Below are 12144 nucleotides of genomic sequence, written 5' to 3' on the forward strand. Positions count from 1 at the left end.
TTCTCTGTCTCTGTTCTCTGACTATTTTACTTTTAATATATATATATATATATATATATATCATACATATTTTGGATAATCAGTATTTTGTGTGTCACTGTGACTTATGATTTTTTTTGTCTAATATTCCTCTGATGTTTGCAGAGTCAGCTCTGAAGGCGTTTAAGGTCTAGTGTGTAGGATTTGGTGACATCTGGTGGTAAGGTTGCAGATTGCAACCTGTTAAAACTTCCCCATGTGTGCCAAGTATGTAGAACTACAGTGGCTGACGAAAAATGTGAGTGGCCCGAGCTGTCAGGAACAGCACCGGGCTTTGACACTAATTTAAAATGGTGGGTAAACGTGGAATTACAGCATCCAGGTCCATCGTGTGACGCCATGACATTGTAAAAGACAGGTCTGTAAATCAGTGGATACATATTTTACACATATCGACATTTGGTCATGGACTTTTCACGTCTACATCCGACGTGCAAGGTACCCTGGGTGTGTTTTTGACGTTCTGTGATGCTGTGTCAACTTCACCTGTTACATGCATTGTCTTCTTTCAAAATACACTTTTGTTTTCACAGGAAACTTACTGTTTGCATACAGTCTCTTTCAAAATAAAAGCACTACATCGGTACAACACTGTGAACTAATGTTTTTTTTTCCCTTCAACAACAAACATGTATGGTTAGGTTTAGGAAAAAAGAACCGGGTTTGGCTTTATAATCTTACGGGATGTGAACACCGCTCTACAGGGTGAAAGTCTGTGTTTGTTGGACCCACCCACCACCAGATACCCCGGCTCTGCAGTCCAGTCTCTGCCAAATCATTCAGTCTACATTGTGGTACTAACTGTGGCCTATTTGTTGCTTTTTTCCTTTGGGATTTTTTGCCTGAACCTTGTTTCTTTGTGCCTTCGATCCACACTCACTGGTCACCTGTTTACCTGGCTCACCAGTCTGCCAACCTGTTTCCTCCGAGTACTATAAGGTAAGGTAAGGTAAGGTAAGGTAAGGTAAACCTTATTGTCCCCTAAGGGAAATTCATCTTGGGCACAGTGCTACATTTCATTGCTTCACAGGACAAGATAAAAACATCATCACAATGACAGTGACAGTGAGTGCCTGTTTCTCTACACCCCTTCTTGCATTATTGAAAATAAATCCACTTTAACAGCTGCCTGGGTCTTGCTTTTGGGTCCAGTTCTCTCTATACTATGTCTATGCAACACTATCGGTTGTATCAAATTAGCTGTTGGCTATCTTCCCCAGTTAGTTAGCACAACCATTAGCACAGCTGTCAAGGACGAATAATCGCCAGTTGCAAAATACTCCAAAAACTGTATATTCACGTGTAACACAATACTAAAATTTGCATTGTGTTTGGTGCGAACATACCATAAGGTAACAAAAACTCAAAAACTATTATTAGTTTCAGGTGATTGTACACTACTGAAAATATGGTAATATTAATTACTAAATCTACACACTGGACCTTTAAGGGGTGAAGGAAACCCCTCAGTGGGTCTTGAGCGGGCCTCTAGTGCTGAATTAGATTTTTCAGCCACACATCCTCTGCTGCCATGACAACTGTTGAAAAGCTGTGTGTCGAGCCAGCTGAGGAGGAGTTTGTTGTAAGTTTCAGGAGTTTTTCACAGCAGAACCAGACAGCGCCGGAATGAAAGTCTCTGTGAAGTGGCTGTGAGCTGATCACAGGAGGGACAGAGAGAAAGAAGAAGTTATTCAACCAGGTAGGTTCAAGTTAATCCTGGCCTGTAGCAACAAACTGCTCAGCTGTGATTTGTATTTTTGTCAAGGAGAAGAATTTTGTCAGATGTTTTATTTTATTTAGATTACTCTTAATGTGCAAACATTGATTGAAAGATGTTTAAAGGTCCAGCTGATAAACTTAATTTCAAAGTATTTCATCAAATTTTCACGTACGCAAAAGTCCAAGTTAAAATTCAGGAGATAAACTTTTTTACTATTATTCAAGAGTTCAACACTCAAAAACTCAGCTAACCTGTTTCATCAAAATGTATCACTTCTGCCATGTTTACACAAGGTCTCCACGGTGTTTTCAAACCCTTACAACAGAGACTTTTGAAAATCCGTATTAGTTAGGAAACTCCAGGGTTGCGTTTCAGCATGCAAAGGCAAAAACTGAAACTTTGAAAACAATGACCATGTTTGCTTTGCAACGACTCCCAATCTGTGTTTTCCACCTCCATGACCACTTTACACCTCTTCCTAACTGGATGCAATGTGAAGGAGCAACCATCAGATTGTTTCAGTTTTTCCCCGTGAAGATGTCCCACCCTGCTCTGTGCACCAGTGAACAGGCTAAGCTTCAGAGCTTGGGTTCGATAGGCTCCATGAATGTTGTTGCTGCTCGTAGTATATCTGGACAAATTTTTGCGCTCCGTAAGCCAAAGTTCGCTTACTCGCTGTAGGTTACGTAGAGGTGTTATACTCGTGTCACTTTCAGTTACAGCTCCACTCAGGCCCACAGGAAGTGCACCGGGCTTTGAAGCCAATTTCAGAGCGGCCAAAGAGTGGAATTACAACTCCCATGTTCATCACATAATGGCATTGAGCCCAAAAACACTATTTCCCATAGACTTACACTGGTAAAGACACATTTGTAGATTAGTGAGATCCATTTTTTAAGCATTACAACCCCTGCGAAATGACTTGTTTCACTATCAGGTTTTGATCCATTCAGTCCGATAACATTTGGAAAGTCTAGAAGAGCTGCACGATTAAATCATTGTATCCCCATTCAAGTTAGAGCATTAAACCAGAAGTAGCCAGCTTGACCAACAGAAGTCTCTAGTGCACCTGCTCTATGGGCCCAATGATGCTGAAGTAGCGTCGATCATCCGGGCACTGAGCAATACTGGCCAACGCTGTATCCAAATCTCTTAATACTTCCATGCCTTCACCTCATTGTCGGTCAGAGCCAAGGAATCTCTGGTCTCACTTTTCGCTTTTGTTCCCTCGTAGTTTCAGCTACTACACAACCAACCGCAGAGCTGACGAACTGCGTCCTGTTTACATTTGCAGGTGCACGCCCAGTGTGAATGGTCATGTGATAGATGTTTTTGGACATGTTCAACTAGGTGCAGATTATTCCTGAAACAGTGCTAAGAAATCATTTTCATTTTAAAGCGAAAACGTATTTGTGTGGATTTAGCTTTATTCTGTTAGCCTGGAAATCCAGACCCAAATCTAGAAAGATTTAGGGTCTGGCTATGAGTAATGCAAATGGCCCAACTCGAGGGGCGGCACCAAGCATACATTTGTAAATATCACTGCACGCAATTGGATAACACTACGACCAATCAGAACAATACACGGGGTGACGTATCCAGAGCTTAGCTACCAGCGAAGCTAACTGGTAGATTAGACTCTTGCTGTATCCGGTTGGCAAAACAGCAAAAACATCCTTCTTGCAAAGGAAAGATTCGAGCGCCGTCTTCTGTTCCTCTTTTAGAGAAAAAGCCAAGTCTAACTCGTTCATTGTAGCGGCCAAAGCCATTTCAAACAACTGGTGTTCATCCGTAGCCATCTTGCAATGTTTACTGACTGATTCTGGACTTCGTCGTCGCAGCGCTGTCGTCATCTGTTTAGCTCGCCTCTGGCCCGCCTATATCAGATACACCGATGTGATTGGTGCAGCTCGGTTCCAAGGGCATGGCTAATGAGCATCATTACTGATTGCCAGAGTGACTCGCTGAGCAAATTCAAATTGTGCTCTAGCGAGAACTCTGGATTTCCAGGGTATTATTCTGTGACGTGTCGGTGAAGATTCTCAGTCATCCAGGTCATGGTAATCGTAGGTGCTAATATCGTAGGCAACTGGACTTGCTTGCGTTTCTTGAAGACATTCCACCTCTCATCCAAGAAGCTTCTTCAGTTCTTCTTGGATGAGAAGCAGAACGTCTCCAAGAAACGCAAGCAAGTCCAGTTACCTACGATATTAGCACTTAACATTTATTCTGTGACATGATCAGGATGTTCCTGGATCATGGTGTGGTCACAAATATTTAGAAACCTGGTGGTGAGTTCTGCCTGAAGAGCCCTAACGCTACAGCTGTTGGTCTCTACAGAGTCTGACGAGTCACAGATTTTGGTTTAACCCATCAACACTGATGGGTTATGAAAGCCAGATTCATTCTTGTACATCTGTTAATTAGTGTAACCCAGACCTTTCTTCACCATTTATCACCTTCTTTTACAGTCATCCTCGTTGGACCCAGAGGCCGCCATGTTTTCCCTGTCGGAGCTGGCGCCTCTGAACCAGCACCAGAGTAGGTCTAAACTGTTGAAGCCCTGGTGGGAGGTCTTCATGGACTACCTGGTGGTCCTGATGTTGATGGCATCTGTCCTGGCCTGTACTGACCAGCTGTCCAGGGACCGAGTGGTGTGCATTCCCTGGGATCCATTTGCCACTGCAAATACCAGTAATCCTTCACCTAGCGGGAATGCACTGTCTCCATCTTTAAAGCCCCCAACCCATGTTCCACACATCAGCCCTAATCTTCACTCTACAGCCCGGGGTCGACGCACACATCTGGTCTACCAGCAGTATGTTTACATTAACCAGGTACTGTAATACTAGACTCAGCTGCCTTTATCACTGAAGATGATGCAACAGATCAGGTGAAACCAAGGGTGTAGTGGAGGGTATGCGCAGGTATAAGGGTTTTATCCTGCTAATCTCTGGCCTTTTACCATAAACCAACCTATCAGCCCAAAAGGCATTGGAATATATCGAGGAGTATACCCACTTCCACCTCAGTTACCTACCCATCTACTGAATAGTACACCCACGTCATCAACCACCACTACACCACTAGTTTAAACCAATTTAAAAAGTTGACTGTCAAGTCCCTCAAAGCAGCTGTACTCCATATTTTGATAACAACAATGGATCACATGTCTTATATGTGAGTGGAGCGTTTAGCCACCAAAGAGGCCAATATTTCCCTCAGGAGTTGGTGGAGACTAAACTGAGATAAGAGAGTGAATATTGGACTTAAACTGATCAGGTAATTCAGGTTGTCTGTAGTCCGCATATCCCCACCTTGTTTAGCAGTGTAGAAAACGTTGTGTGGACGGATGAAATCAGATTCAGAACAATACAACATTATATAAAGTGCAAATTTAATGTTTGTTCCTTTTTTAACTGCTCATCTGTATCTGCTAGCTTAATGTCTGATATCAACCGAGTGTAAGATCACGTCAGTTGTTGCCACATCTTGCAAGAGTATTTTGCTGACGTCTTGAACAAAATTAATTTTCTCCTGATTTGGGTGTCTCAAAAACTGCCATTTTAGAGTCAGAATGTGTACAAGGGTTGAAAACTGGGTCCAATTTTTACTTCAGTGACTATGGAACAAAAAAACAAAGCAGTCATAATCTGTACTCATGTTCAGTTTTCCCATTGGAATAATTGGACTCAGGACCATTGCAAGTCTGCTGAAGGGGCAAGGTAGTGGCAAAGGGCGAAACCCATGTGACACAGATACAGGAAGTTAATCTAAAGTGGGTCATCTCGGTTTATCAGCAGTCTGGTAGAGGTAACCCTAACACTAGCTGCTAGCTTGGATAGCATTTATAAATTTTCAGCTACAGTCAACTGTGATACTGCCAATGCTAATTTTTGCTTGCAAAAAACAAGCTTAAAACAATTAAAACGAAATGTATAATACTAACTGGAAAAACTGAATATCCGACTCATTGGAGGGTCTTTTTTGTACAACCAAATGCGGAACAAGATTTTTTTAGACAACTAAAACATTACAAATAACTTTCATGAACTGAAAACAGACTGACATAGTGACACTTATAGCTACGTCTGTGCTCTGTGAATCTGAGTTATGCCTTGGTTATGTTAGCTAACCAACGTTGTCACCGTGGTAACGACTTCTCATTGGATGGCACCTATTTGTCACTCAAAGTGGCCACCCCCTTAACTAACTTCAAGCCTTCATAACATTTAAACAGATGAGCTATGTAAAAAAAAATCACCACCGTACAGTTGCAATGAATGGAAAAATTAGATATAGAGACCAAAACCATTTTTGTATCAGGCTGTAAACATTTATTTCTGCTGTAAAGTTGAGCATCTTAATGTGGGGGTCTATGAGGATTGACTCACTCTTGGAGCCAGCCTCAAGTGGCCATTAGAGGAACTGCAGTTTTTGGCACTTCAGTTTTTGCTTCAGATTTCCACTCTGCAGGCTGACGTTTGATAAAGAATGGTAGCATGTAACATACCCTGTCGTGTTCACAACATGTTTCCACTGACCCCAAGTGGACAAAAAAATTATTGCAGGTTTAAGTGTGTACCTGTCTATTTGTCTGTCTAGGTGTGCTACCATGAGGCTTTGCCTTTGTGCTCCCGCTTCTTCCCCTACATGGCCCTGCTGCAGTCTCTAGTGCTGGTGGCCAGTGGCTCCTTCTGGCTCCACTTCCCCCACAGCTCCTCCCGCATAGAGCACTTCCTGGCCATCTTGGCAAAGTGCTGTGAGTCCCCGTGGACATCTCAGGCCCTGTCTCACGCTGCCCGGCAGGAGAGCATCCAAGAGATGGAGGTGGTAGAGGAGAGACGGCCACCCCAGCCTCCTCTTTCAACTTCACCTTCACTGCCAGTAACCCACACAAGACGGACAAGTGTAGACTCTGGCACAGACAGCCCACTTCTGAAGTGGTCAGATAGTGCATCATTCGCCGCACCTCCCTCCCCGTGTCCTTCCACACTCTCCTGTGACTCCACCATGACGTCTACATCCATCAGCTCCCAGGCACACTTTCCATCTTCGAAGCCCCCAGTCATGGTTGACAGTCCCAGGCAGGTGATCAGTCTGGATAAAAGTGATGGGGAACAGGCCAGGGCGCTGTTCGAAAAGGTCAGGAAATTTCGGTCCCACTGTGAAAGCTCAGATGTCATCTATAAGGTGAGAGATCCTCTAGTCTAGATAGTACTTTGTCTTTTCTCTGTTAGCAAACATTTTCTGTCCCAAAAAGTAAATGTTTTATGACGTGATGTTAAAGGACTTTATATGTACAGCAACCATCTGAGTGATGTTCTTGTGTTTCATCTCTTTGTTCATTATACCCTCTTTCATCTGTTCAGGTCTACCTGGCTCAGACGATATTCAAATTGCTGATGGTGACGCTGATCTTGAGTTACACCATCCCTCTCCTCAGTTCCCTCTCCTTCAACCACACCTGTCACCCTGAGGAGCAGGCCTTGGTGGGCTACACCACCTTTGAGTGCATCCATGTGCTGTCTTCCCTTCTACGCAAACTTATGGTAGCTTACCTGACCCTGCTGGGGCTGTATGGCCTGCTGAACTTTTACACCCTCGGCTGGATTTTACACAGGTTAGTGCATTTGGGGAAGCAGGGCAAACCAGTCGTAGGAATAAATGCTGTCACTGCACTCTGGAAACCATGTTACGTTACATTTGTACAATAATGTGGCGAATATGTTGAAACTCGTCAATGAACAGATGCTGATGTTTCTAAAAACAGGATGAATGACTCACAACACTGCAGGACTCTTTGCAGAAAAGAATTATTTATTGCACTGTGACGTACGTTTCAAGCTGTACGCTCTTAGTCAGACCGGTGCAATAAATAATTCTTTTCTGCAAAGAGTCCTGCAGTGTTGCGAGTCATTCATCCTTTCTTCATCTACGACTATCGACTCAGCACCTGCCCTTCCACAGTGAGATGTGTGTGTCTTTTGTTTGATTTGTTGTTTCTAAAAAACACCCAGTTTTGGAGGCACAATTGCTGCTGGAGATGCTGCTAATGCTGGGGCAAAAAGAATTAGTTTTCAGAAAATGAAGCTCGATCTACTGACGACACCGTTCCAGCACGAAATGTTGGACAGAGTTAGCGACTAGCTGGTGACCATAGTGAGGCTGCATTTTGATATGGTTAGGAAAAGATCACGTTTTAGCTTAAAATAATCACTTTTTGTAGCACTATCATGGCAAGAAATGCAGCGATCATGGCACAATCCCCAGCCGAACGCACAGCAATGGGTTGCTAAAAAACACCCACGTTTGGTGGCTAAAAAGCCACATGAAATGCAGCAATAACTCATTAAAATACAACTAGTTTTGTTGTTTGTTGGTCTCGAACTGTGGTCTGCTTGGCAGGTGTCTTGCATGGGTGACACACCATCCACCATCCCCTCCACCTCCAGGGGACAAAGTCAGCTCGTATACTACATCACTTTAGAAGCGTTGACGTGTTAAGTATGAAATTAAAGAATCAAAGAAAAGTAGTATGCCAGCAGTTTTTTCTTCTGATGACTAGACTGCAAATAAATACTAATTTTGCTCCACTTCCTCTAGATTCATGAATTAATTGCTGCAGGTTTCTACTTCCTACACGTTGATTTTCATAATTGATTATAAGGCTTTGAAACTTATCAGCAGCGCTTTGTAGTGCCTGGTTTAAAACATGTAAAATGTGCAGACAGCGTGAGGGGAATGTACGACAGTTGTACGGTCAAATAGGATGCAGGCTTATGAATAAATCATTTGTCACATTGTTTGAACAAGATAAACATATTAAATGGTTGATTAATAGCTTGTTGAGAGTTGAAGTAGACTACACAGGCTGTCGTTGTTCAAAGGGCTTTTAAACATAATAATGCCCATGATGTTGAGCATACCAGAGGCCTGATTATAGGATTAGTGTAATTCTGTTTTTTGGGTGACATTACATTCTGTGTGATAAATTTCTCATGTTGTTTTTGTGCTCTGTGCCCTACGTAGCTCTCTGCGGCAGTACTCCTTCCACTCATTGAAAGAGCTGTGCTCCCTGAGAGATGTCCCTGACCTGAGAAATGACCTGGCTTTCCTTTTACACATGTTAGACCAGTACGATCCTCTGCTGGCCCAGCGTCTGTCTGTTTTCTTGTCGCCTGTCAGTGAGAGCAGGCTGCTGGAGGAAAGCTTGGAGAGGCGCTGGGGGGAGGAGAAGCTGCATGCCATGACTAGCGTGGACGCAGAGGGCTGCTCCAGACTGCAGCTGGTGGCCCTGCCTCGCCTCCCTCCTGCCCTCTTCAACCTCAGCCAGCTTCAGGTCCTCAAACTGGAGCTCATCACAGATGCCAGGTTTACTGCACAGGTGGCCAACATGACATCACTCAGGTGAGTTTTACAGTAGTGAAGTCATGCTTTATATATTTAAACAATGCACATCAAATAAAAGGTTATACTTGACACTTAAAATAATGCATATGGATAACTCTGAACACTGTGATGTACACACACATTGTTTTTCGATGCATTTAAAGCTGGGGTACGCAGAAATCTGGAAAAGCAAAGAGACAGCAGACTGAAAAAATACACCCTCCTCCTGCAGCTCTCCTGTCTCTGTCCTAAGCCCCTCCCACCAGACAACCACAGGCATATATTGATTTAATTAATCATATTTCATTGTAGAGTTTCACACATCGCATCTGCAGCCCCTCCTTTTCCCATTGTCTCCCTCTCTGTTTATCAATTTAGATAAGAATTAGCTGCTAGTCACCCCATGGTCCCCCTGCCTCGCTCCTCACCACTGTGGATTGCTTCCCTGGGAGGAGAGCGGGCAGCAGCTCAGGAGGTGGACCCTTGGTTGTCATTTGGTCAGCACAAACCCCCAGCACTGGGTGTCACAGCAGGCTGGCAGCCAGCAGCAACACTGGTCTAACTTGTGTAATGGCAGCAACAGAAAGTTTGCTAATCCAGCAGGAAGTCAGGGCTGCCCAGTCCCCTAGAGCTGTGGTTTGTGCTGACTGGCATCCGTCTCTGGAGCTGGTGTCTGGTGTCCTCCCAACAAGGATATCTGTAGAATCAGGGAGTGAGATTAAGCACACACTGTGATTTGAGGCTGTAGTTAATGTTAGCTATATAAATGTGATCTTGAACCTGCAGCTGTGAGCCTTTAGCTCCGCTTAGCATAAGGCTAAACTATTAGCAATGCTTTCTCTCCATCTCTGACATGCTTAATTTATACTGATACTTGTTTTATTTCGTTTACTGTCAGACTCTCTTTGAGACTCTTTTTTCCTTCTTTGAGTTGCTTTGCAGTGTAGGCAGTTGTTGCCAATACTTGAATAGCAGCTTTCTCTGCAGGACTTCCCACCATTGAATCTGGCGTGCACTTGCATCTGCTTTTGTAGAACAGCGAACAGGAACGCCCCCTCTCTCTGAAATGACCTGTGATTGGCCAAAGTGTTTTTTCGGGCTAGATTTTCTAAAGCCTGAGGACAGAGCCAAGAGGAGGTGCAGATATCTAGTTTTCTCTCAGACCACTTGAATTACAACATAATCAAAGACACCAAAATGAAACTGCCTCCCTCCACTTTAAATAATCAATATAAAAGCAATCAATTCTTTGTTAGATCTGTAGGTAAAAATGCATTTTCTCCCATTTTTTTTACTTTAACAGTCTACGTGGGTGTGCGCACATTTACATACCATTTGTTATTTATTTCATTATGAACTATGCTATCTCCTATTTTTAGGTTTTGTTGGATATAAGCACATTAAGTTTTTTATTGTATCTTCCCACCACAGGGAGCTCCACCTCTATCACTGCACAGCAGCGGTGGATCCCAGCGCACTTGCTGTCCTCCAAGAACGCCTCGAGGCCCTCCACCTCACCTTTACTCAACCGTCAGAGATCCCCAGCTGGGCCCTCTCCCTCCGCAGCCTGCATGAGCTCCACCTCTCTGGCCGCCTCAGTAATGACGGTGGGGTGGGTCGCAGCTGGGCACTGGGGAGCCTCCGCCAACTACGTCACCTCCGTGTGCTGGTGATTCGGGGCATGTTACAGCGGATCCCTGGGGAGCTGTGTGAGGTGGCAGGCAGCTTGGTGAGGCTGGAGATCTTCAACGAGGGCACCAGACTGCTTGTGCTGACAGGCTTGAAGCGGATGGTGGACCTGACAGAGCTGCTGCTGCAGGACTGCCAGCTAGAGCGTCTGCCCTCTGCCCTGCTGGCTCTCACCAACCTGCGGACACTCAACCTGCAGCATAATAACCTGAGAACTCTGGAGGAGCTGCTGAGCCTGGCTCCTCTGCGACGTCTGTCTTGCCTCCGACTTGCCTACAACCGTGTTCTGGCACTGCCGGCCAGTGTTGGTGTGCTGCGAGGCCTGGAGCTCCTGGATCTGTCCAACAACCAGCTCCAGAGCCTTCCCCCAGCACTCTTCACTCTTCGCCGTCTTCGTAGGCTCCTGCTGGCTGGTAACCTGCTGGATGTGCTGCCTGTGGAGGTGAAGGCACTGCAGCTGCTCACAGAGCTGGACCTCAGTGGGAACAGAGTAGAGAGCCTTCCCCCTCAGCTCTTCAGCAGCTGTTTGGAGCTGCGCATCCTCAACGTGTCACACAACTCTCTGAGCTCATTACCCAGGGGCGTTGCAGCTTCGAGTCAGCTGTGTAGATTGGACCTGCGCAGCAACAGTCTGGGGGAACTACCTGCTGAACTGGGCTGCTGCTCCGGCCTGCATGGAGGTGGTCTTCAGGTGGAAGACTGGCTGTTTCTTACTTTGCCTCCCCATGTCAGGGACCTCCTGAGCCGTTCTTGCCCCCCCTCTGGTACATACTCAGAGAGTCATTCCCGGCCAGAGTCTGACAGTTTCCCATACTTCTCTCCCACACAGTGGAGCTTCTCCTCTGCTCTGGAATCACAGATATAAGACTCACTATCTTACTGCTAACACTGATAACATTCTGTTAGTGAAGACCTTTTGTATACTGATATGTAACAGGATTTGTGTTGGCGTACTTTTGGCAAAATGCTCATTAGCTGTTTTTTAAGAATGTTGTTTTTCCATTGGTTCTTTTCATGGTTTAACAGCCATGACTGTCTCATTTACATTTTAGCCCACAGAGTACACATCCTGCACATTTTTTATGCCACTAATAATTGAACTAATGAAGTGCCAATCAGTGGCTTGCGGGAAGATTCATGTATTTTTCCACTGAATGTGTCTGAGCGTGCACTTGTTGTCTTTACCTATGACCACCAGAGAACAATAAACACAATTATTTGTATATAATTTTATCTTGATCTGTGTGTTTTATGATTCATTTTGTTCCCTTAATTAGTATAGTTTGCTGTTAGGTACTCTTTTC

At 44.6% G+C, this 12144-nt stretch overlaps 1 protein-coding gene across 1 annotated transcript; it reads left to right on the forward strand.

Moving 5' to 3' along the window:
• Positions 1-890: 890 nt before the first annotated feature.
• On the forward strand, positions 891-12034 carry si:ch211-106h11.1 (volume-regulated anion channel subunit LRRC8D). The gene is made up of 7 exons (XM_049560670.1): positions 891-983; positions 1646-1738; positions 4231-4596; positions 6365-6952; positions 7132-7382; positions 8792-9169; positions 10583-12034. Exons 3-7 carry the CDS (start codon positions 4258-4260, stop codon positions 11703-11705), a joined length of 2679 nt encoding a protein of 892 aa, XP_049416627.1. The 5' UTR covers positions 891-983; positions 1646-1738; positions 4231-4257; the 3' UTR covers positions 11706-12034.
• The last annotated feature ends 110 nt before the right edge of the window (positions 12035-12144 follow it).

This window comes from Epinephelus fuscoguttatus, linkage group LG19 (assembly GCF_011397635.1).
Source record: "Epinephelus fuscoguttatus linkage group LG19, E.fuscoguttatus.final_Chr_v1".
NCBI classification, from domain to species: Eukaryota; Metazoa; Chordata; class Actinopteri; order Perciformes; family Serranidae; genus Epinephelus; species Epinephelus fuscoguttatus.